The sequence below is a fragment of the Mirounga leonina genome, unplaced genomic scaffold (genome assembly GCF_011800145.1).
Source record: "Mirounga leonina isolate KUSES-001 unplaced genomic scaffold, KU_Mleo_1.0 Mir_366, whole genome shotgun sequence".
Classification (NCBI taxonomy): Eukaryota; Metazoa; Chordata; class Mammalia; order Carnivora; family Phocidae; genus Mirounga; species Mirounga leonina.
The window spans coordinates 27,086,266-27,111,744 of record NW_023270709.1 but is presented as its reverse complement, the minus strand read 5'-3'; the positions used below and the strand labels follow the sequence as shown (position 1 = coordinate 27,111,744).

The window sequence follows — 25,479 nt, the reverse complement described above, 5'->3', positions numbered from 1 at the left end:
CCCCACATCGGGCTCCCTGCTCGGCGGGGAGCCTGCTTCTCCCTCTCCCACTCCCCCTGCCTGTGTTCCCTCTCTCGCTGTGTCTCTCGGTCAAATAAATAAATAAAATCTTTAAAAAAAATTATTTCAAATATTAAGACGACTTTGGACATTTTGGCCTTACCTCGCTTTCATTAAAAACAAATACTAACCCACGGGGCGCCTGGGTGGCTCCGTTCGTTAAGAGAGCCACTACTGATTTCCGCTGAGGTCGGGATCCAGGGTCCTTAGGACACCCCCCCCCCCCCCCCCCCCCGCGCTGGGCTCCCTCTCAGTGCGAGTCTGCTTGAGATTCTGTCTCCCTCTGCCCCTTCGCCTACTTGCGCGCTAAATAAGTAAATACATCAAAATCTTAAAAAAGATGTGAATCTAAAATCAACTGCAGCTCCGCCCGGAGAGTTCCAGAATTAGAAACATGACTGGTTACCCCTGAGGATGTTCTCACCGCCCCCCATCCCCAGCGCTTCGCTCCCCATCGAAGTCCCTGGCGGCACTACCCAGGCTTCAGTCCTTTATCTCCTCAGCGTTCGGCCTTCCTCTTCGCTGTCTGAGGGCTTTTTAAAAACTTGTTCACAGAACAGCTGAGCAGGGAAAACAGATCACAGACCCTTCACTCCGAAGGGAATCCCACTTCTGCTCCAACCACAGAAGCGATTACTCTTCGCTGACTGCAGCCAGAAACGGGACGGGGACCGTCCTGGGGCCTGAGCAGCCAGCCGCGGCCGCAGCGGCCTGCACCTGCCCAGGGCCGCCGGCACCCCGAGGGAAGCACCTCAGCCGTCTCGCGGGCCGCATCTTCGGTGGCTGCGCGCTTCCGCTGCGCTTCGGGAGCCTCCATTTCTCCCAGATCCTTCGGGGTGTTTTTCTCAAGGTCGGCCTTCGTCTCCGTGACGCCGCTTCTGGCTCGAGTTCTCTTTCAACCGCTTTGAGGAAGGAGCACAGGACTCAGACACTGTAACATACACAACGCTGTCTCCTCTTAGACAAAGCGGCAGCGCAGCGCGCTCCTCAGCCCGGGACCCCGCAGCGCCCCGCACACTCCCCGGCTCCCGGCCCGCTCCGCCCCGAGCCGCCGCGGGCCCCGAGCGCAGGCGCCGCGGGGCCCCGCCCCGTCGCAGCGGCTCGGCCCCCATTGGCCGAGAGGCCGGGGGCGGGCGCCCCAGCCTCCGAAGCAGGGGTGGTCATGTGACTCGCGGGGGCGGGGCTGCGCCGGCCGCTTCCCAGCCTGGCTGAAAGGGCTCGCGTAGCCGGCCTTGTCGGCCCTTCAAGCGCTCGCTGGGTGGCCTGGCCCCAACTCCCCTCCCGAGCCGCGCAAAGGGAGCTGCTCCTGGCTCTCGTCCGCCTCCCAGGTTTGCTTTCCTTCTTCTCCCGAAGGTGGGCCCCGAGGTCCACCGCCGCGAAGCCTGCGGCCGCCGGGAAACCCAAACCCGAGTGTCCGGAGACTAACCGGAAGTGCGGTCCCAGGCGGAGGGGCGGTGCCGGCGGCCGCCCGGGTAAGCGGGCCCGCGGGGCCCGGGAGGGGCGCGGCCGCGGGGCCCGGGGTCGGGGTCGGGGCGCGGCGGGACCAGAACCAACCCCCCCACACGCCCTCCCCGGCCCCCGGCCCGCGCAGGGTCACGGCAGCCCCTGCCGCTCGCCGCCGAGCGGGGTCCGGGACCCCCCTGACGGCGGACCGAGAGGCGGTCAATGAAAAGTTGAAGAAGAGCAGCCTCAGTACGGCCGTTCTTGGAGAGGATAATAGTAAACATTACCAGGCACTTTTCTAAGCGATCTGTATCTCTCATATTGGGGAAAAACCCAAGGACGTTGAATGAAGACCCCCCCCACCCACCCACCACCATCTTTAAGACAGAGATTAGTTATGTTGTACTCAAAGCTGTATACAGAAGATTGTTTAACCATTTCATAACTATGGTTTACAAAACCGCATTATATGTAACATTTACTACATGCACTTACCAACTACGTCTTGGGGTGTATATGGTAGAAGAATGGGTCCTTGACCTTAGAAGTTGAGATAATGCACACAAAAAACAATCAGCAGAAAGAAAAATCTAAACAAGTAAAACAGGACTCAGGGCTTTCCTAAGAAGTTAAAGTTAGTCATTGCCCAGAAGGATTCTTCATGTTTCGGCTAGTGCGGGTTGGGAAGGAAGTGATGGCTCCCAGTGGCAGCTATTTCTTGCAGGAGAAACAGAAAGTAAGCAAATGTGGGAAGAGGTAAGATGTGGATGAAGGATGACGACCAGACTGGGGAGTAAATGGGACTGGTATTTAGATGTCCAGCTCCAGAAAAAGTAAAAATTTCAGAAAAAATTGTAAATTTCAACATTATTGATTTTTCTCTAGGAGAGGGAAGAAATGAGTGTTATGCATACTTATGGACTAGAGACCTTTTGAAGCCAAAAGGAAGACAGTCTTGAGTCTTCATTGTTATGGTGAGTAGCATACCAGGCTGTTATGTTTCTATATAAATGGGTTTTGGAGACCATGGGGTGGGAGAGTACTTGGGGAGGACAAGAAGGATTGGGGAAGATAATATGAAAAAGGGATTGACACTTTCTTAGCTCTTGAGATAGCAGAGTGATAAAACTGGATCCTATTTGAGTGTATTTTCTATTCCTTTCCAACATACATATTCACAATAGGCTTATAATAATTGCTTCTTGATTGATTTGCAGCCCAAAAAAAGGCAGAATGCCCATTGCTTAGGCTCTGTAGTTAGAAAATTGAAGTTTAAATTGTTGCTGTGCTACTTACTAGCTATGAGTTCTTGGGTAATTATTTAATTGCCCTAAGCATCAGGTTTTCTGTTAGTGCAAATATTGGTATTAATACCTATCTTACACAGTTCTTGGGAAGATTAAATGAGGCAGTCCGTGCAATCAGTGAAAGATAAATGAGGTAATCCCTTACCTCGGACTTGATACAGTAAGCATTATCTATTTTTTAGATTAATGCTTTATCGACTTTGCTTGTCCCATACACCCTTTAACTGTAAGAATAATCTTGAGCTTTGAAGTTCTGTACTCAGCTTCTCTGCTTGGACTTTTATTGCATGCCTGCTTATTCTGCACACTCTGACCCTAGCCATGGAAGAGAGAACCAGTCTTTTCCTAGGGTGAGGTAAGAGAAACCTCTTGGAGAAGGGTCCCCTGGTGGACCAGCCAGGGCTACTCGCCGAGCTTGTTGCATTGCTATGGGGGTTCTAAGGATTATGGTGGTCCTTTATTTTGCTGTGGTATTTATTCATATTTTTCATGCATGCAACAAATGTATTCTAGAGTCTAGGGATATTGCAGTGAACAAAAGACTTAAGTCCTAACCCTAATGGAAGTTATATTCTAGTAGGAGAGAGAAACAAATTAACAGATATAAAATATATACTACAAAGTTGGAGGATGAGAAGTGCTATGAAGAGAAATAAAACAGGATAAGAGGACAGAGCTATTTTATATAAAGTAGTCAAGGTGTGCCTCCTTTTGAGGAATTAATTTTCAGGCAGAGACTTGGATCAAATAAAGAAGCAAGCTACCTGGCGGGAAGAACATTCCAGGCAGAAGGAACAAGTGCAAAGGTTCTGAGGTGGCTTGTGAGGCTAAAGATAGGTGGAGGTGCCACATTATAAGGAACAGTGAGAACTGGGTTTTATTCTGAGTCTGATAGGAAACAGTTATAATATCTTGAACTAGGGAAGTGTCATGGTCTACTTTAAGTTTGACAACCAGACTGTATTTTATTTTCTAGGTGCTGACATCTAAAAGACTTAGATAAGAATAAGAAAATGATTTCTTTATTTTTAAATTTTTTTTTTTCTTCTTGGTGCCCCACAATTTACTGGCTCCTTAGGGCAAATATGATACCCTGGGCTGATAACTTTAGGGAATACTCTGATTTCATTTGCCAGGCTATGACCAAGCTCAGAATCCTTTATTTCCACTCTGCTCTCCTTTTGACCTGAGCAATAATACACATTTTAAAAGACAGAGCTTCCATAAACCTACCATTTTATATTAGCTATTTGTCTATATGCCTGCATATCTTTACTTAGTTGTGATTCTGAATTTTTCCTTTTCATCCTAGTATTTCTCCATAAATCTGTTTCTAGTTTTTGTATAATCTCCATATTCATCATTAACTGGCTGAGTTATTTTATTGTTTATGATTTAGTTAATTATTTTATATGGATTTTGAACAAGTCTTTACAACAGAGGATGGACTTGATAAATAGGGTTTTTGTGTGTGTGAAGATGGAATTCAGAAAATAATAGAACCTGTCATTTATTGAGTATCTGTTGAGACACAGGCACTGAGCGCTGAGTCCTTTGGTGGTGACATCTAAGTTCTCGTGGCAGCTCCATGAGGCATGTAAGAGTATCTTAGCTGTTTTATCAAAGGAGAAATTGAAGCTGAAGGAAGTTAAGTAATATACCCAAGTTCTTGCAGCTACAGAGGAGCGTGGGAATTTGAACCAAAATCTGATTCTAGAACTTGAACATTCAGTTTTAATTAGTGTAATGTATCGACTCTTAGCTACCATGTTCTTTAAAAAACAAACTAAAATATCTTTTAATTTTGAAATAATTTTAGACTTATGAAAAGGTTACAAAACAGTACAAAGAATATTCATATGCCCTTTGCCCATGGTCCTAAATGTTAACATTTTACTATATTCGCTTTATGATTCTGTGTGTCTCTGTATACACATACATATACACATTTTTCTCTGAACCTTTTGAGAGTAGGTTATAAACATAATGATTCTTCTCAAACTATGAGAGCATTAAGCCCTAAAAGTCTTATGACATGCTAAGCCCTGAAGTCTTAAGAAAATTAAGCCCTAAAGTCCTAAGGTATGTAATGAATTAACTTCTCTCCTATGCATGTATAGTGCTCCTAGCTACATACCATTCTTGGAAGAACTGAAAAAATAGTTACTCAAATCATTTTCTGTAGGGCTTCATTCTTTCCTAGAACCCCAGTTAAGAATGCCTGCCTTAAAATACAGTTTATTTCCTAAAAACATGGCTCTTCTCTTACCATTATAGCTATCAAAGTCAGGAAATTAACACTCATAATACTATTATCTTATTCAAATTGAGCCAGTTCTTCCACTAGTGTCCTTTTCAGGAAAAGGAAAAAACCGGTTTTTGTCAGCCAAGATCAATCCATCATTCCCCATTTCATTTAAATGTCTTGTCTTCTTTATCGTGAAATATATATCCTCAGACTTTGTCTTTCACAACCTTGACTTTTTTTTTTTTTTTAGGATTGTATTTATTAGAGAGAGGGCCCAAGCGGGGAGGGGCAGAGGGAAAGAGAAGCAGACTCCCCACTGAGCAGGGAGCCCATGTGGGACCACGACCTGAGCCGAAGACAGACACTTAATTGACACTTAATTGACACTAATTGAGCCACCCAGGCTCCCCACTGACTTTTTTTTTTTAAGAGGTTAGGCCATGTATTTAGTAGAATTTCCCTCAATTTGGGTTTGCCTGATGCTTCCTCATAATTAGGTTCAGGCTATACATTTTCGGCAAGATAGCACAGAGGTGACATTCTGTTCTGTTCTTTACATTCTGTTTGGCACATTGGACATCATGTTACTAATAATGGTAACTTTGATCACTTGGTTAAGGTGGTGACTTCCAGGTTTCTGTACTGTGAAGTTACTCTTCTTGTTTCTGTAATTATTAAATATCTAGTAGGGAGATATTTTCAGATTGTGTAAATATCCTGATCTCATAAACTTTTCACCCACTGGATTTTTACCTGAAACAATTAAACACTCTTCTTTTGATTGGACATGGTGATTTTTAAAATTCCATCATTTCTTCTACATTTAATTGTTGGCTTTTTTTTTTTTTTTAAAGATTTTATTTATTTGTTTGACAGAGAGAGACACAGCGAGAGAGGGAACACAAACAGGGGAAGTGGGAGAGGGAGAAGCAGGCTTCCTGCCGAGCAGGGAGCCTGATGTGGGGCCCGATCCCAGGACCCTGGGACCATGACCTGAGCCGAAGGCAGATGCTCAAGGACTGAGCCACCCAGGCACCCCTTGGCTTTTTTAATATAAGAAAAACTCCCGGGGCACCTGGGTGGCTCAGTCATTAAGCATCCGCCTTCAGCTCAGGTCATGGTCCCAGGGTCCTGGGATCGGGCCCCACATCAGGCTCCGGGCCCGGCAGGGAGCCTGCTTCTCCCTCTCCCACTCCCCCTGCTTGTGTTCCCTCTCATGCTGTCTCTCTCTCTGTCAAATAAATAAATAAAATCCTTAAAAAAAAAAAACTCCCTTCTCCATCTTTATTCACTTTTTTTTTTATCTGTATGGATTCATGGATTCTTATTGTGTTCCTTACTACAGTTACTATTTATCTTGATGTTCTGTTTGTTCCAGATTTGTACCATAGCAGCCCCTCTGGCCTGGCTTCTGGGTCCTTATGGCACATTGTCACCACTTTTTGAGCACTTCCTTATCCTCTGGCACAAGATGTTCTGGGTTCATCTTGTACTTTCTAAACCCTGGAATCAGCCATTTCTCCTAGGAGCCCTGATAGCTTTCAGTGGAGAATGGCGTTTAGAAACCAAGACCTGAGTGTGTGTTATGCTCATTGCTACTAGGACTTCATTCTTTTTATGACCTTTCAGCAGACATTACTAGAACAATAAAGTAGAATAAACACACACTTTGACACATACACGCATTTCTATTTTTTCTGTATATACTGTAAAACCTTGGCCTCATACTGATACTTCTTATTCCAGTTACAGAGCTCATTCTTGCCTTTCCGTTTTCTCTATTTATAACTGCCTTCTCTGACGGGGAGGAGTCTGTGTGCCATTTTACCCATAGTATATTTACTTACTTGTTCAGTCCTAGGGTATGCAATAAGTAGTGTATCTTTACCACCATGGGGAGGAAAAAACCCTACTAATGAGAATTCAGTAATTGTTTATAGTTCTTTTTATCTTTAGCTTGAGTTTGTATAGCCCTAATGCTGTATTAAAGTACTATTTGAGGTTTTTTTTCCCTTCTGGGTGTTGTGTTACTCATTTGAAACACAGACTCATTTGTTTTTGTTTGTATTACATTTTAACATTTCTCTCTAGTGTCTTGTCTATTTATTTACTGAATATGTGAAATGTAACAGTTCTGAAAGTAAAAATGTTGTGTGTGTTACAAAAATGTATAGTCCTAGATGGGTGACTCTCCCTCCCTCCACCTATTTACACCAGTTCCATTTTCCTGTCCTTTTAATCGCATTTCACCTACCTTGTGATGCTAACCACATTCATTAATTTCTTTTACCTTTTCCAAATTTCTTTTTGGCCAAATGAATAGATACATGTATAAGTGTGTGTTTGTTTTTTAAAGATTTTATCTATTGATTTATTTTAGAGAGAGAGAGCACTAGTGGGGGGGGGAAGGGGGCAGAAGGAGAGAGAGAACCCCAAGCAGACTCCACACTCAGCGCGAAGCCCGATACGAGGCTCAGTCCCATGACCCTGAGATCATGACCTGAGCCAAAACCAAGAGTCATGCCACCCAGGCTCCCACAGATACATGTGTAGTTTTTTATTTCTACTTCATTCTTGCACAAAATATAGCATACTTTTTTATACCATTGTTTTTAAAATTTTACGGTATGTCCTGAAAATCACTCCACATCAATTCATAAAGGTTTTCTTCATTCTTTTACAGCTTCATAGTACTCCATTATATGTGCATATACCAAATTTGTTCAACCACCTTCTTATATATGGGCCTTTAAGTTTTAAATATTTTCAAATTATAAACATTGCTACAGTGAATAACTTTATACTTGTATATTTTTATGTCATTGGAGGTGTACCTTCAGAATCAGTTTCTAGAAATGGGATTCTGAGTTAGATATAAATGCATATCTAGTTATATTAAATGTTGTCAAATTCCCTCCAGAGAGTTGTACCAATTGGCTTTCCTTCTAGCAACATATGAGAGTGTCTGTTTCCCCACAGTTTTGACAACAAAATGTGTTGTACTTTTCAATGTATGCCAACTTGATTGGTGAGAAACGGTATTTCACATGCTCTTTTCAGTTATTTCATTTTTTTATCATAGACTTTTTTAAGAGTACTTTTAGGTTCACAGCAAAATTGAGTAGAGAGCACATATTATTGCTATATGTCCTCTGCCACCTCCCACCCACCCACCCCAGCCTCCCCAGCTATCAACATCTTGGCCCAGAGTGGTACATTTATTACAGTCGGTGAATCTGCATTGAGATACCATTGCCAGCCAAAGGCCATGGTTTTCTTTAGTGTTCATTCTTTGTGTTGTACATTCTGTGGGGTTTGACAAATGTATAATGACATCTATCACCATTTATAGTGTCATACAGGGGAGTTTCACTGCCCTGAAAATCCTCTGTGCTTCATTTATTCATCCTCCCCCCCACCAACCCCTGACAACCACTGATCTTTTTCACTGATTATGTAGTTGCGTCTTCTAGAATGTCATGTACTTGGAATTGGACAGTTTGTGGCCTTTTCAGACTGGTTTCTTTTACTTAGCAATATGCCTATAAAGTTTCTCCATGTCTTTCCGTGACTAGATAGCACATTTCCATTTTAGCAGCACTGAGCAAGATTCCACTGCCTGGATGTAGCCCAGTTTATTTATCCTTTCATTGACTGAAGGACATGTTAGTTGCTTTCAAGTTTTGGCAATTATGAATAGAGCTGCTATAAACATCCTTGTGCAGGTTTTTGTGTGGATATACATTTTCAGCTCCTTTGGGTAAGTACCAAGGACCACAGTTGCGGGATTATATGGTTTTGTGAGAAACCACCAAACTGCTTTCCAATGTGGCTGTACCATTTTGCATTCCCACCAGCAATGGATAAGCATTCCCATTGCTTCATATCCTTATTAGAATTTAGTATTGTCAGTGTATTGGATTTTGGTCATTATGTTTTTTGATTTTTTTTTTTTTTTTTTGAGAGAGAGCTTGCACACAAATGGGGGGGTGGGCAGAGGGAGAGGAAAAAGCAGACTCCCTGCTGAGCTGGGAGTCCGACTCAGGGCTTGTAGGATTTTGGTCATTGTAATTTATAGTAGTAGCTCATTGTTTTAACTATCAATTCCTCAGTGACATACAGTGTTGAGCATCTTTTCATATGCTTATTTTCCATCTGTATATCTTCTTTGGTGAGGTGTCTGTTTAGATCTTTTGCCATTTTTTAATCAGGTTGTTCCTTGTGTTTTAAAGAGTATATAAATATATTGTATATCGTGGGTAACAGTCCTTTATCAGATGTCTTTTGCAAATATTTTCTCCCAGTCTTGTGTCTTTTGCAAAATAGAAGTTTTTAATTTTAATAAAACCCAGATTGTTACTTCTTTTATAGATCATGCCTTCCTTTGGTATTAAATCTAAGAAGTCATCGTTGTCTTTATTTTCCCCCATGTTATCTTCTAGGAGTTTTATAGTTTTGTGTTTTATATTTAAGTCTGTGATCTATATTGAGTTAATTTTTGTGAAAGGTATGAAGTCTTCGTCTATTTCATATTTTTGCATGTGGCTATCCAGTTGTTCCAGTACCATTTGTTGAAAAGACTGTCTTTCTGCATGGTATTGCCTTTGCCCCTTTGTCAAAGATCAGGTGACTGTATTTATGTGAGTCTGTTTCTGGACTCTTTTCCACCGATCTGTTTATTCTTTTACCAACACCACACTGGGTTACAGTAGCATTGTAGTAAGTCTTGAAGTTGAGTAGTGTCAGTCCTCCCAGTTTTGTTCTATTTCAATATTGTGCTGGCTATTCTGGGTCCTTTGCTCTCCATATAAACTTTAGAGTCAGTGTGTTAATATCAATAAAATAACCTACTGGGGTTTTGATTGGAATTGAGTTCAGTCAATAGATCGAAGGTAGGAAGAATTGTCATCTTGACAATGTAGAGTCTTCCTATCCATGAACACGGACTATCTGTTCATTTATTTAATTCTTTTTAATTTTTTCATCAGTTTTTTTGTTTTCTTCATGTAGATCTTGCTAGATTTATATGTAAGTATTTCATTTTCATTTTGCAGACGTGCTAATGGTATTATGTTTTTAACTTGAAATTCCAATCCTTTATTCCTGGTATGGAAGAAAGTGATTGCCTTTTATATATTAACCTTATATCCTGCTGCATGCTTGCTGTAACTGCTTAATTAGTTCCATTTTTGTTGTTGTTGTTGATACTTTTATATTTTCTACACTGACGACCATGTGATCTGTAAGCAAAGACAGTTTATTTTTTTCCCCCATTCTGTGTTATTTTTATTTCCTCCTCTTATGGTATTATCTAAGACTTCCAATATGATGTTGAGAAGGAGTGGTAGGAAGGAACTCCTGACCTTGTTCCTCATCTTAGCTAGAAAGCTTCTAGTTTCTCACCATTAAGTATAATACTTGCTGTAGTTTTCTTGTATTCTTTATCGGTTGATGAAGTTCCTCTCTTCCTAGTTATTTCATGTACTTTAAATTTGAATTTCTCTAAATATGGGTGAGATTGAACATCGTTTCATATGTTTAAGGAACATTTTTTTATCTTTTTGTGTATTGTCTTTTGCCTATTTTTCTCAGGTTTTTGGTGTTTTCTCTCAATTTTTAAGAGATCTTTATATAATAGATTATTTATCTCAAATATATGTTACAAATTTTTCTCTGTCCATTGACTTTTGACTTTGTTCTTTTCTTTTTACACACAAAATGTTTTTATTTTAGTCAAATGGCCAATTTTGTGTCATAAGCCAAAAAACCTTTCTGTATACTGATATTACCTATATATTCAGTACCGTATGGTTTCAGTTTGTAAATTCAGCTCTTTGATTGATGTGGAATTGATTTTAGTATGTGGTGTGCGGTATAGATCAAATTGTATCAATTTGCATGTGACTATCCTGATGTTCTAACATCATTTATTAAAAAGTTCATTTTTTTCCCCTGGTGATTTGAGACATCACTCTTATTGTATACTAAATTTCTGTATATGTTTGTATCTGTTTCTGGATTTCTATTCCACTTATCTTTTTATGTATTTGTGTGCCAGAACCATATTTTTTTAATATTAGAGGCTTTATAGCATATTTTAATATCTTACAGGTTTATTAGTCACCCCTCAATCTTTCTTTTCATTGTTTCCTGGCTTTTCTTGCATGTTGGTTTTTCCAAGTGAATTTGAGTAATAACTGTAGCTCAAGCATTGTTGATTTTTCTGTAAAGGGTCAGAAAGTATATACTTTAGGCTTTGGGGGACAGATGGTCTCTGTTCAACTATTTTAACTCTGCCATATGAGAAAGAAGCCATGAGCAGTACATTCATGAATAAATATTACCTTGTTTCAGTAAAACTTTATAAAAACAGGCTGCAGGCCAGAATTGACCTGTGGGCCATAATTTGTGCACCTTTGGTCTAGTTCCATGAAGAAGTTTATTATTTTTGTTGCAATTGTATTAATCCATAAATCTTTTTAGGAGGAACTAACATCTTCATTATATTGAATCATTCTATCCAAGAACAAAAGATGTCTTTCCATTTGTTCGGGTCTACTTTTGTGTCTTTCAGTAGTGTCTGAAAGTTTTCCTCTTCTTCATTTTACATAATTATGTATGTAATTTACATAATTATTGTTTAATTTATCTATTTCATATTTTTTTGTTGTTGTACAAGGAGTATTCTCTATCTATACTCTAGTTGGTTGTTATTTTTGTACAGAAAAGGGCTATTCATTTCTATGTGTGAGTTTTATATCCTGCTGCCTTACTGAATTCCTTTGAGTCACTTTTAATTTTGATTCTCTCTAGGGTTTTCTAATTATACCCTTCTGTCTCCAAACATATAATTTTAGTTCTTTTCTATTCGTATACCGCTAATTGATTTTTATTTTCTAATTGCACTGGCTAATACTTCCAGTTCAGAGTTTAATAACAGAAGAGATAGGGGTCATTCTTGACTTGTTCCTGATCTTATTGGAAATGACTAGTTTTTCTCACTTAGGTACTGGCTGTTAGACTAAAGAATGTATATTTTATCATTTAAAAGGAAGTATTCATTAATTCCTACTTATTTTCATCAGGACTGGATGTTGATTCTCTTGTGAGTTCCTTCAGCATCTGTGAAGATAATCATGATTTTTCTCTATAGGCCTGTTAATATGTGATATTATATTAATGGATTTCCTAATATTGAATAAATTTTGTGTTTCCTGAGTAACTCCTACTTTGTCATGGTACTTTACTTTTCTTAATGTGGTTTTAGATTTTTATTAGTATTTTTCACACTAATACTGGGCTGTAAACATTTTTATATTCTCCATCAGGTTCAGTTGTCAGTGTTAAACTATTTTCACAAAAGACTAGAAGTTTTTCTTCATTTTTAGTGCTCTGGAAAACATTTTTGAAGCATGTAGTTTATTTGGTCTTTGTAAGTTTGTTAGAATACCCTTATGAAATGATCTAGATCCAGTGCTTTTTTGTGGGCTGATTCCTTAACAACTTTGTGTTTATTCTGTGCATATTGGTGTTTTAAAACTTTCTGTCTTGGATAGGGGTGAGTTTGGGAAAAAACACAGTCTGCCTCATAGGTTATCACATTTATTTGTGTAGAAGTCTGCAAAGTGATCTGTTATATGTATGTGGGGCTTTTTGTTTTATTTATTCCTTATCTTTTCCTTTTTTATAAATATGTACTTTCTCTTTTTCTTCACTAAGTTAGCTAGTAATGTATCATTTCTTTAAGTTTTTCCAAATAAGTAGGATTTTGATTTATAATTAGGTTGCTTTTCTCTTTAGTTCACTGATTTCATTTAATTCATTATATTGACATAAAAGTATTTAAGACTATGAATATTCCTTGATCACTGCTTTAAATTTATTCCATAGATTGTAATCTGTAATAGTTTTAATTATCAATATTTAGAAATTTTGTTTCATCTCCCCATTTTATTTTCCCCATTTGAGTGGGGTTTTTTAAATTTGGTGTTTCAATAAATTTTTAGTTTCGTGTCTTTTTATGGAACTTACTGATGCTGTCTCTGTGACCTAATATAAGACAGAATTCTGTGACTGATTCATGTGTGCTTGAGAACAAAGTTTACTTCCTATTTTTAGGGTTAAGTTTCAGTAGCTATCATAAAACTTAGTAATTAGATTCTCTAGATTTTCTGCATCATTACTTTTTTTGTTCTACTTTGTATGTCTTTCTGCTGATAGTGGTATGTTGTCTTATTATTAATGTTTTTGCTATATTTCTTGTTATCTATTGTAGTTTTTGCTTTGTAAGGGTGATTGCTGTATGATTTGGTTCAAAATCATAACTATTACAAGCTATATTATGATTAGGGCTTTCAACATTAAAAACTGTCCTTTATCATGTTTAATGTTTTTCAGCCTGAATTTTCCTCTTCATGATATCTTGAATATAAGGCTTTCTTTTACTGCTTCTATTTGCCTGTATTACTTTTTCTGTCCCTTTAGTTTGAGCCTTTCTGAATCTTTGTTTTAAGTGTCTCTTGTATTTAGCCTATAGTTGGGTCTTGGTTTCTGAGCCATGGTAGAAAAATTTGAATAGGTGAGCCGTACTCATTCTCATGTATTGATATGATTGATATGTTTCGTTTTGGCACAATCATGTTATTTATATTTGTCCTGTTTTTTCAGCTACTTGTTGTGTTTTCATTGCTCTTTCATTAAAAACTGTTTTAGAATGTTTGATTTTTGTTATCATGACTACCTTTGAACATAGATCTTTTGTAATGCCTTAGTCCCATGTTCTGAATTAGACTTTAATTGTCTGGTTTTTCAGTTTTTAGTAGTATCCCTTGACCCCTGTCTGCAATTAATGCAATGACCAGTGAGGTTATTTCAGTTTATCTCTTCTCCTTCCAGTGTTTAGTTGGATTATGTCTATTTTATTAGAACATGATGTGTTTAACAAGACTGCTAATTCAGTGACACTTGGTCAAGTTTTGTGGATTTTTTATCTTTTTTATTTTTTTAAGTAGAAGGCATTTCTTTGAAAATAGTGAGGACATGAATTGTGCCTTTTTTATTTTCCTCTTTTCTAAAAAAAATTTCCCTTCATCTTGAAGGACCTTAAATTTCTCTCTGCTCCTTTTCTCCTTCACTGTGCAGTCCAAAGGGTTCCTCTCCCTTCCTTTTTACTCTCTTTCCTGAAGAATTGCGGCTCCAGGACTGCCTCTAAGTCTGGTGTGTGAGCTAAAAGTCCCTTCCTAATATCCCGTTCTGATCAGAACTTTAAATTTTTTTTTTTGTACTTAGAACGGGTTTTCTCTTTCTGGCAGGAAACTCGGTTGATTTTGTGCACCATGAGCCCTCCTCTCTACCCCACATTTTCAGATTGCCCTCGCTCTCATTGGTAGCCTGCAGAGCTTGCATATGAAAGCTAGGGTTTAGTGAAGGTGTGGGTTTGGGTTGTGCATTTCTCTTGTTCTTACAGCTGTTAAAGGATGTGCTGGGAGATTTGGATTTCTGCAGACACCATTATTACCCCCTTCCTAACTGTTTTCTTACCATGTCCTGTGTAGTTCTTCCAGAGGTATTTTGTTCTTTCTTCACCCATATTTAAGTCCGTGTTCTATCCATTGAAGTCAGTTTTAAATCATTGTCATGGAAGCTCATAGGTTCTCTGAAAAATCCCAGTTGAATTACGATTTGGTTTCCCTGACTTCTTTGTTTCAGGCTGTATCGCGTTCAGGCCAGGGGTTACTCAAGGGAAGGACGGCAACGCAGAGAGTCCCCTCGCTGCTGGTTGGGTTGGACTTTAAATTTTGGTCTTCCTTGACCTGCGTGCTGTTTACTTTTCAGAGTCCTCAAGTAGCTGGCCCATACGTTCCGTCCAGATGTCATAAGTGCATTGTGAGGGAGAACAAGAATGGCCTGTGTTTACTCCCTCTTAACCTGGAACCAGAACTGTGAAACATGTCCTCTTTCTACTGGCAGCTGTGAGGGACTGTCATAGAGAGCCTCAGCTAAATGTCCCCATGTGTTGTCTGGGGCTGAGCAGTTCCTTTTTTGCTTCTGATCCTCAGTAGCAGAAAGGTTCTTGAGGGAACTGAAGCCTCAGCCACCTAGAATAGGCAGGTTAAAGCTGCTGAGGGAAGGAATCGGTGGTCAAGTCTGAGCTCTCGAATTTCTCTTATGCCCCTAATTGACCCCTCCCGAGTTGTTTCCGGCTGAAATAGAAATCCCCTTAGGCCGTGGTAAATTTCGAATAACCAGAAATGTGATGATTGCCTGCCCTCCAGGGAAGGAAGGGTGCCGATGGTCAAGTAGTGGTTTTGTTAGAGCGCAAGAGGCTTTTGTGGTCCCGACTGCCCTGTAGGTGAAGGCCCCCTGAGCTCCCGCAGGGAGGATGACCCGCAGCATGCGCCATCTTCCGCCATCTTCCACTGAGAGTTAGGGCTGGGACCCTGCCTTTGATGTTGTTACAGTCCCAAGGAAGCTGTAGATTGTGCAGATGGTTTTCAGATTCTTTGTTGGCCCCTTTCTGTAGAGTTATATGGGATGGTTTAGGACTATGATTAACCTCCTCAGAACTGAATTTAAGGGATTGTATAAGAAAACCCAACTGTTCTTTTAAGGAACCTAGTTTACCCATTTTCAGATTCTTCGAGTGAAATGATCCAGTGCTAAGTCTGCTCATTTATAACTATTTATCCTTTTCTTATCCTTGTGTTTTACAGAACGCTCTCTTCCTTGAGAAATCAAATTCTCAGGAGCAGGAAGTAAATGCTGCTTTCCTTCCGGTTAGCTTCTCGGTCAGCTCCAGTTTCTCTAGAAGTGTGCCTTCTCTCTCCTAGACTGTGCCCTGTCAGAGTAGCTCCTGTGAATTCTGGCATTCGCCCTTTTCCTTCACCATAGGGACACAAGTAGAATTACAGTAAGGATTTACTCATGCACTCGGCAGATGCTTAGTAAGCCCTGACTCTGCCTGGCGCTGCTCTGTGTACTAAAGAAAGAGCGACACACAAGACAGGCAAATATCCTTGCCATATTTTAGACCATAAGCAAACCAATTACACCGCGTATCAGAAGGTGGTAAATGCTGTGGAGAAAAACCAAGCAGAAAAGCGGGATAGGGAACGCTGGGGCCTGGGGGGCAGTTCTCAGTCCTAAATACGGTGGTCCGGAGAGGCGTCCCTGAGAAGTGACCTTTGAAGAAATAGTTGAGGGAGTTGAGAGAGAGCTGTACACATCCCTGGAGGAAGAAAGCTGGAGACCCAAGAAAGGAAGGGCAAAGGCCCTAAGGGGAATGTGTGGGTGAGGACAGCTCGAAGGCCATTGGGGGTGCGGGTGCCTCGCACCATGCGGAGAGAACAGGGAAGAGCAGATTAGAGCAGCAGTGGTGGGGTGACAGCAGCCCTTGTGAGGCCTCTTGGGCCATCGTGAGGACTGAGGAGGGGAGGGCAGGGGGCCGAAGGGCGGGGGAGGGGACGCCACTGAAGGGAGCAGAGAAGGCCTCTTCGCTTGTTTTACAGGAGTTCACTGGCTGGGGGTTGAGGGTTTGAGTGTAAGGAGGTGGTGATTGGAGGTGGGCCTGAGGTGCTGGGACTGCCATGATAAAATGCCACAGACTGAGTGCTCTAAACAGCAAATTTATTTCCTCACGGTTCTGGAGGCTAGAAGTCCAAGATCAAAGTGCCAGGTCTGGTTTCTTCTGAGATCTCTCCTTGGCTTGCAGACGGCCATCTTCTCCGTCCTCATATGGTCTCCCCCCTGCATGCGCATCCCTGATCTCTGTGTCCTTATCTCTTCTTATGAAGACACCAGTCTTTATGGTTGTTAAATAACTTGCCCAACATCACACAGACGGATATAGAGTTACTGTATTTAACATAAACGTGTGTCCTTTTTTGGCTCACCTGCTTCCCCTTCTCAGAGCTATGATCTTTACTCTTTCAGCCATACATCCCATTTTTCTCTCATTCTGTCCCTCATTAGTGGTTTTAACATTACATTTCCTGTGGACAGTCTATGCCTTGACTTAAGAAATTACTCCCACCCCATTCAGTTTTCTCTTATTCCCTAGAACTAAACATGAGAACATGTTTGAGTTGACATCTGGAGCCTTGGTATTTCTTTTTATATTTATAAATAATTTTTTTTATTATTATAACAACTGTCTCTGTACCTTACACATGGAGAGTTTACAAATTGCTGAATGGAAATTGGAAAACCAATCAGAAAATTGATAAAACAGAAAGTCATCCATCTTCTAGATCCTTTCGCCTCATTGTTTCCTCTGAATTCAGGTGACCGTTGCTTATTCTGCTTGTATAGCTGCTTTATTTTGAGTTCTGGTCCATCACACTTACTAGGGTGATGTTCAGTCTGCTCTCATATTGTTTTCTTTCACACATATACAAAGACTCTGGGCCCACACATCACAGTTGATGAATGGTGGACTCTGTCCCTAGAAGAATGTACACATACCAAATAACATTTGTAATCAAATTTCACAGTTTTCATAGGTTATTTAGGAGTCCATAGATGCCAAATAAGGACATCTGTTTTAGCTTTGAGCACCTACTGTGTGCCAGGTACTAGGGAAACAGCAAATGAAATAAACAAAAATCCTGGTCCTTTAGGGGCTGACATTCTATGGAGAAAAATAAAACAGGAAAGGACAGGACTGTTGTAGGTGCGGGTCAGCTGGGATACAGGTGTGTTACAATGTAAAGTAGGATGGCCAAAGATTTGAGGAAGGCGAGGGCGGGAGCCTTGAAAATCTAGAGGGGATAGCACTTTAGCCAGGAGAGACCGCAAATACAAAGATCCTGAAGTGGGGGTGACCTGGCTGGTTTGAAAAGCAGCAGCGAGGCCAAGATGACTGGTATGTGCTCAGTAGAAGAACCAGGAGAGGAGTCAGAGTGGAAACCAGGAGGCAGATTGCTTAGGGGCTTGTGGGTTTCCAACAGGAGCAGTTTTGGCAGAGTGATGAGGACGAGTATTAGGTTGGAGGATGTTCCAGAAACCTTGGAAGACAAGAGTTGGAGACAATGAACAGATTTATTTCTTTTGAGGAATTTTGCTATAAAAAGGAACAGAGAATAGATTTTTTTTAAGGTTTTATTTATTTGACAGAGAAAGACTGTGAGAGCAGGAACACAAGCAGGGGGAGTGGAAGAGGGAGAAGCAGGCTTCCCGCAGAGCAGGGAGCCCGATGTGGGGCTCAATCCCAGGGCCCTGGGACCATGACCTGAGCCGAAGGCAGATGCCCAACCGACTGAGCCACCCAGGCGCCCCCTGTAAAAAGGAACAGAGAGGTGGGATAATAGCTTGAGGGTGAGGTGGTAAAGAGAAGTTTTCATGTTGGTTGTGCTTCTGTTTTAGGGGAGCGGAAACAGCCAGTTTGCTGATTGGTGTGATCCAGAAGAAAAGAACAGGTGCAGGACGGGGAGGATAGAATTGCTGGAGTGATGTCCTTGTGGAGGAAAGGGATGGGATCCAGTACACGGATGGAAGGGTTGTCCTTAGACTGAGCGGAGGCAGTCTCATCCACAATGATGGAAGGAAAGGTGGAGTGCATGACCACACTGGCAAGAAGCTGGTTGATGGGGTGGGAGCACGGAGAAGGGGTTTTTTATGTTTTTGTTTTGAGTATGTGTGTTGTGTTGTTTTTTTGGTTTGCTTAAATTTTCTCAGTAAAATAGGAAGCACAGTCATCAGCTTTTACTCCTTAGATGCCGAGACGGGCTTTGAAGGTATGACGAGGGTCAAACATGGAAATGATCTTTGAAAAGAGTAAGTGTGAAGGACAAAGAAAATGGTGTTTTTTCCCCTTTTGTTTCTTATGTGTTTCTTCTTTGGTATATTGTGAGCGGTTGCTAAATGAAATGACCAGTTCACTACCCCCTGTGCTGCTCTCCTGAATCAACCCAGTGTATAGCATTAATCTGTCTTTCCATATTCCTGTTGGCCATGACATCTTCAATTCACCTACCGGTGTAGCTTCATGGAAAATCGGTCCTCAGTTGAAAGACCTCCATATCTCTCTCCTCTCCCTCTCCTTTTTAATCTCTTACTCATTTGAAGGTGATCTGCATCTCTTACCCGGGAGGAGTGGACCATTGGCAGCCTGAACAAAGGGCCGTTTTCGGTTACATTAGAAAGGAGAATTATGTCATTGTGATCTTCCTTTGTAGAAGGACTTATTTCCTTAAGATGCTCAACTCCAGGTGCTTTAATACTTGCACAGGAGAGAAATTCTTCCACATCTCTTCACTGTATAAAGAAAAGCCTGCCATAAAAGCAGGTTTGAAGCCAAGCTTTCATCTGTAGTCAGTCAGGACTTTTCTTTTTGAGGAGGGTTTGTGCTCATGTGATCGTAACAAAGCAGAATCTTTATCATAATAATAGCATAAGAGCTAACATGGAATGCTTATTACCGCGAGATGCGGAGGAATTAACTTATTGTTCGGTTCAACAATGTGGAATAATTTCTGTTTTAAGTCCCATTTTACAGAGGAGCAAACTAGGTGTGGAAGAGTTGTTAAATAACTTGCCCAACATCACACGGCTAGGATGATGGAGCCACAGAAACCCTTCTCTTTCCCAGAGCCTTGGGAATTCTAATGATCATTACCATGTCTTTCCAAACCTTCTGACGGAGAGGACTGCATAGATGTTCACAGTCCTTTTTGGGTTGTTTTCCTCTTGAGTAAGCGTACCAACTATGAGGCCTGTCTTGATTACTCAGTTGAAGCCAGGGAAAGGGGAAGAACCCTGGTTTTGAGATCACCTGGGCTCATAAAAGAAATAACTCTTCCTGATCTTTTCCTGCTGACTAGTTTTGTATTAGAAAAGAGGAAAACTAACTGGTTTCAACCCCTGTAAAAACTAGAGCACTTATGGACTCTGATGGAGAATTTCTGTCTTTCCTGCAGTAATTTTAACTTTGAGCATTCTTTTCTTAGTTATAGGAATATAAATAATATTTCTTCTTTGTCTTACAGGGTTGGAAATACCAAGTAAGGAATTTAGTGTATATGATGCTGGAAACGTGTAGAGACGAGCTGCTCATGACTGAAAGGCCTACGACAGATGTATCTTTCAAGTTCTTACCAAGAAAATGACTATGAAGAACATGATGGGTCAAGAAGACCAGTGGAAAACTCCCTAGGAGAGAGCCATAGAAAATGTACACTTCAGAAGAGAGATATAATCAGAGAACTCAGAAAAGGAAAATCTATCATGTATGCCCTCAGAAGGGTAAAAAGATTTTTATTCATGTGCATGAGATTACTCAAATAGATGATCAGATACACCAGTGCCTTGAATGTGAGCAAAACTTCTGTGAAAACTTAGCTCTTATTATGTGTGAGAGATCCCATCCTGGGGAGAAACCTTATAGATGTGATATGTGTGAGAAAACCTTCATCCAAAGCTCAGATCTTATTTCACACCAGAGGATCCACAATTATGAGAAACCTTATAAATGTAGCAAATGTGAGAAGAGCTTTTGGCACCACCTGGCCCTTTCGGGACACCAGAGAACGCATGCAGGTAAAAAATTCTATACGTGCGATATTTGTGGCAAGAATTTCGGTCAGAGCTCTGATCTGCTTGTCCACCAGCGAAGCCATACAGGCGAGAAACCGTATCTGTGTAGTGAGTGTGATAAATGCTTCAGTCGAAGCACAAACCTCATAAGGCACCGAAGAACTCACACAGGTGAGAAACCATTTAAGTGTCTGGAGTGTGAAAAAGCTTTTAGTGGGAAATCAGATCTTATTAGCCACCAGAGAACTCATACTGGTGAAAGGCCCTACAAATGTAATAAGTGTGAGAAAAGTTACCGACACCGTTCAGCCTTCATTGTTCATAAAAGAGTTCATACTGGGGAGAAGCCCTATAAGTGTGGTGCCTGTGAGAAATGCTTTGGCCAGAAATCCGACCTTATTGTACACCAGAGAGTCCATACAGGGGAGAAGCCGTATAAGTGCTTGGAATGCATGAGAAGTTTTACTCGGAGTGCCAACCTAATCAGGCATCAGGCCACTCACACTCACACTTTTAAATGCCTTGAATATGAGAAAAGTTTCAGCTGTAGCTCAGACCTCATTGTGCATCAGAGAATTCACATGGAAGAGAAAGCACATCAGTGGTCGGCATGCGAGAGCGGCTTCCTCCTGGGCATGGACTTTGTTGCCCAACAGAAAATGAGAACGCAGACCGAGGAGCTGCATTATAAATACAGTGTATGTGACAAAAGCTTCCACCAGAGCCCAGCCCTGCTTCAACATCAGACGGTCCGTATCGGTGAGAAACCATACATCTGTAATATGGGCGAGAAAGGCCTTGAGCTCAGTCCTCCCCAAGCAGCAGAAGCCTCACAAACGTCTTGATCTGACAAGAAGTTACAATACCATAAAAAAAAATGTATTTACACGTCAGAGAACTCAGTAAAGAACTCTAGGCAAATCTCAGACTTTCCTCGGAGCTCAGACTCCAGTGGGGACCAGAGAATGCAGCTGTGGGAGGTTGAGAAATGGTTTGCCCAGAGAGCTGCCCTAACAGAACACTTTTATCAGTCACTCCAAGGAGAAACCTTACAAATGCCCTGAGTTCGGGGAAAACCTTTAGTCCACGCTCATATCTGATCACCCACAAGGGGATTCCTACAGGTAGGAAACCTTACAAATGCAGTGAGAGAGCTTTGTAGCAGTGCTCACCCCTCCTCATCCCAAGAGAATTCACACCAGAGGACTTTTTAAATGCCCTCAGTGTCAACAGAGCTTCAGACCGTATGCACGTCACATTGGACGTCAGAAAGCCCACAATGGGGAGAAACCCCAGCAAGTGTGTAAAAAGCTTCTAACAGAACTATGACTTTCTTACTCTTCAGAGAAGCCATACTGGTGAAAATGTGTATATTTGTCTTGAATGTGGCAAAAACATGAGTTGGAGAGCCTTCTTGGGTTTGCACCAAAGAAACCCAATCTGAGGAAAGACCTTACAAAGTCTCTGAGTGAGAAAAACTTCTGTCAATGATCAGCTCTCATGGTACACCAGGGAACTCACATTAGTGAAAAACCCCCCTTGAGTCTGAAAAAAGCCTTGCTAGAAACTCCTACCTTCCTGGGTCCCAAAGAACGTACTCTCCGGGGAATTTTGGCCACTGAGAGATCTAATTGTGGACTGTGTACATATAATAGGTAGTAGTTGACCCATACGGTAGAGATGACTTTTAATGGAGTCAGTATGTAAACAGTTGTTTAGGTACCCGGAAGCTTGTTCTGGGAGGAGCCAGAGCAGGTCACAGTGGGCCTGATGGGTAACTCAGGTAAAGATGCTTTTCTTTTATCTGAACCACTTATTGATTGCTTTACTTTTCGCTTTTTAAAATTTGGAAATCCAATAAAGGAAAGGACTGTAACCTTGTGATAGAAGGTGTGGCATGTGTTCCCTGTGGGGGAAAGGATTATGTTGACTTGGCCTCTGTTGATTTGTTTATTCTTGGCTAGAATGGGGACTAGTGTGTTGACAGTAGCCTGGGAACCTTTTGCTGATAGTGAAAAGAACTGAACAGCTAGGGAGTAGTTCCCCTGGATCAAAACTCTCCCAAAAGTTCTTCCTTTGGAGGGCCAGCCTCATAAAGAGGCAGAATACTCAGCTTTTTTACTTAGCATGAATTAAGGCATTCCCCTCAAAAGTTTCCTTTCCCTCAAACATCTTTGAGATGATCAATGGCTTTTGAAATTTCAGCTTTAGAGATTTATGTCTTTTAAACTCAAATGCAAATTTCAGTATAATAGTCATGGCATGGTGTCTCTAGCATCTGTATTTTTATGACTTTAAGTCGTCTCTTTCATTGATAAAATGCTCTTCAGCTCCTTGCCAAACGATTAAAGGGAAACCAAAAGAAAGGTTTCAGCCTGAGTGGGCACAGAGTAAAACACTTATTTGATGCATCATGAATGGAGCTAAAACTTTGTGATTTTGAGTATCCCAGACTCCAAAGCTGGTGTTCTTTTCACTCCATTATCCTGCTGTTTATAGCAAATCAAGCCCCATAATGATATGCCTTTCATTTATTTCAGTTCTGCCAAGGAAAGAGAATACTTTTTATTCCCAGGGAAAGGATTGCAATCACCACAACATAAGGTATCTGTGCGGCTTGGAATGTAGGATTCTGAAAATGCTAGAAGGGAAAAGTAGTTGGCAGAATCATCAGAGATTTAAGGATAAGCACTTACCTCCAACTTAACAGGATAATTAACGATCCTCTAACATTCTCTAGAAATACTATAATTAATCCAGGGATTATAAATGGACAATTCTGAGGGTTTTTTTCTTCCCTCAGTTTAAAAGACACTTAATATAAGTACTTAAGATTCCTACAGCATTTGGGACTATAGACTGGTGAGTAAATATTTTGTTGCTACTCTGGGTTCTCTGGTTTATTTAACAAATCCCTGAACTCTGGAGAGTGTTGGCATTCAGACTTACGGAGGTGGCCAGCTGCGACCTGGTATGTGGCTCTCAGCTTTGATCCTAATGGCTGGTTGATGAGCCTGATAATCCTACGGTCAGTGGATATAGCTTCTAGTGATGATAAGGAATCTGGTTCTAGGGTGGGGTGTTCTTGGTCTTTTTTTTTTTTTTTAGAAAACAAGTGCTGGAAGTTTATTTGATCTGTTGTGTTTTAGTAATTTTCATAAATAGCTCTTATACCATGAAAAGTTGCCCAGTGTGATAAAACACGCAAGATGTATTTGTTTCTCTTTGGTGCAGATCATGCCTATCACTAGTATATGTTTGACAGTTGTAATACTTAAAATAGTATTGGGTGTATGGCATGGTGGTGATGAAAGTTAGTCCTTATGGCTACTTGTTAGTCATTAGAACTTGGAGAAGGGGACAGAGTTTATATCATTGGCAGGGCAATGACTTGCCCCTTCTTTCAACTAATCTTACTGGTAATTCTCTCTAGTCTTTAAGTAAATTAAGGATGGACCATCCCTCAAATGGAGAACAGTTGGGGTATGAGACAGGTCTGAGTGTGAGGGCTTTTAACGGTGGGGAAAAAAGGTGTTGGTGTTATTCATAGAGCATAACCTGAGGTTGGAGAGGACCACTTGGGAGCCTGTAACCAAAACTAGAAGGTAACTTCTGGGATGGATGGAGGTTCTCTTGAGACAGTGCCAACCTGAATCTACCTCAGGTAAGTAGTTAGAGTAACTTTTTCAAGATTTCAGACCAAACGAGACACTTGTATTCAGTCAGTGTATTCCTATGCTTTAATGTTTTTGTTTTCCCTTAATTCTTAAATAAACATTTATTCTGAAAAACTCCATTTTTGTCTCCACTCTACTAGGAACAAGCATTTCCCCTACACCTGCGTGAGCATCGAGCAGATACTCAGGAACCCTTCCACAGCACACACACACACCAGTATGCTGTACACTTGGCCTTCCGGTCTTGTCAGTTACACCTCCGTGAAACAAGATGAAAGACTGGAGTGGATATGCATGTGACCCTTAGGCCTGGCAGAGGTGATAGCCGTTAGAGGGTCTCTAGAATTCCAGCAGTGTTTGCTGCTAACGCAGAGACGTGACAGCAAACCTGGAAGGCATATCGTCTGTGCTCTGCTGGGGGTCGGGGGTCTTGTTGGAGCCTCCCCACTGCATCGCCTGCAGAGCACAGCACAGAGTAAAGCCTAAACTGCCCGGATTTGGGGTTAAAGTCCAGTGACAACAAAAACATCCTTGGTTTGTGTGAGTAACCTTCGTCCTCAAAACCAAGAAACATCTTGAATTCGCAGTTCTCCGTAGAAGCCACCTAGGGCCACGGGTCTGCCTCTTCCCACCTTATCTGTTGGAGTCGGGGCACGGGACGTGGGGTCAGAATGGTGGCGCCAGTTCTCCTCCCCTTATCAAGTTTACTTCTGCTCATGTCTGTTCAGCCAACTAGAATAGGTCTCTGGGTCTTAAGCGGCTTTTTTTTATTGTGAGAGAAGAATTAGAGGGGGAGGAGTGACCGCCGGGTGGATGCAAAGGGGAAGGGAAAATGGCACAATTTGGTTTTGTTCTCCTTCTGACCTTCGTGGAGAGTGGTGTGCCTGGAACAAGGCCTGCAACCTGCATGCTTCTCTCCCCCCACTGACGCTCCATCCCCACATTTGGGGGGGCTGTGGTGAGACATTTCTGGGGAAAACAGCCACAGCCCTTACACATATTGGAAGAGAAGTGGTGTCTCTGGGGAAGTAGAAAAGCACAAGTGCATCCCAGCACACACATCCTCCACCAGTGTTTCCTGAAAGTTCTTTACGTTGCTCCTTGAGCAAAACAGAAAACAAAGCTTGTAATGAAATTGAAGCTTGATTGTTTCATCCCCCGTTTAACATTAGCTTGTGTCATCACTTTGCCCAAGCAGAGATCTGGACTTCAG

General features: G+C 41.4%; 3 protein-coding genes across 10 annotated transcripts in view; 2 read left to right on the top strand and 1 right to left on the bottom strand.

Moving 5' to 3' along the window:
- LOC118027233 (vomeronasal type-1 receptor 43-like) overlaps positions 1–20,095 on the top strand; it is a 95,703-nt gene extending 75,608 nt beyond the window's left edge. The window contains exons 2-4 of the mRNA XM_035030451.1: positions 18,421–18,473; positions 18,733–18,791; positions 20,043–20,095. Coding sequence (XP_034886342.1) covers positions 18,421–18,473; positions 18,733–18,791; positions 20,043–20,095 — 165 coding nt within the window. The remainder of the gene's footprint in view (positions 1–18,420; positions 18,474–18,732; positions 18,792–20,042) is intronic.
- Positions 1–25,479, bottom strand: part of LOC117997523 (histone H2B type 1-C/E/F/G/I) — an 881,166-nt gene that overhangs the window by 681,244 nt on the left and 174,443 nt on the right. The gene's annotated exons all lie outside the window — the stretch shown is intronic.
- On the top strand, positions 1,247–24,380 carry ZNF322 (zinc finger protein 322). 8 transcript variants are annotated; one of them, XM_034985858.1, is made up of 6 exons: positions 1,247–1,388; positions 2,389–2,477; positions 15,771–15,845; positions 18,421–18,473; positions 18,733–18,831; positions 20,043–24,380. In XM_034985858.1, exon 6 carries the CDS (start codon positions 20,226–20,228, stop codon positions 21,432–21,434), a length of 1,209 nt encoding a protein of 402 aa, XP_034841749.1. In that variant the 5' UTR covers positions 1,247–1,388; positions 2,389–2,477; positions 15,771–15,845; positions 18,421–18,473; positions 18,733–18,831; positions 20,043–20,225; the 3' UTR covers positions 21,435–24,380. The 8 variants fall into 8 exon arrangements, with proteins under 8 accessions (XP_034841749.1, XP_034841751.1, XP_034841746.1 ...); XM_034985860.1 differs by lacking the exon at positions 18,733–18,831; XM_034985855.1 differs by lacking the exons at positions 18,421–18,473; positions 18,733–18,831.

What these genes read in the sequence shown, in the direction of transcription:
- ZNF322 (XM_034985861.1), top strand. Translation starts at nt 20,226, where the DNA reads ATGTACACTTCAGAAGAGAGATATAATCAGAGAACTCAGAAAAGGAAA.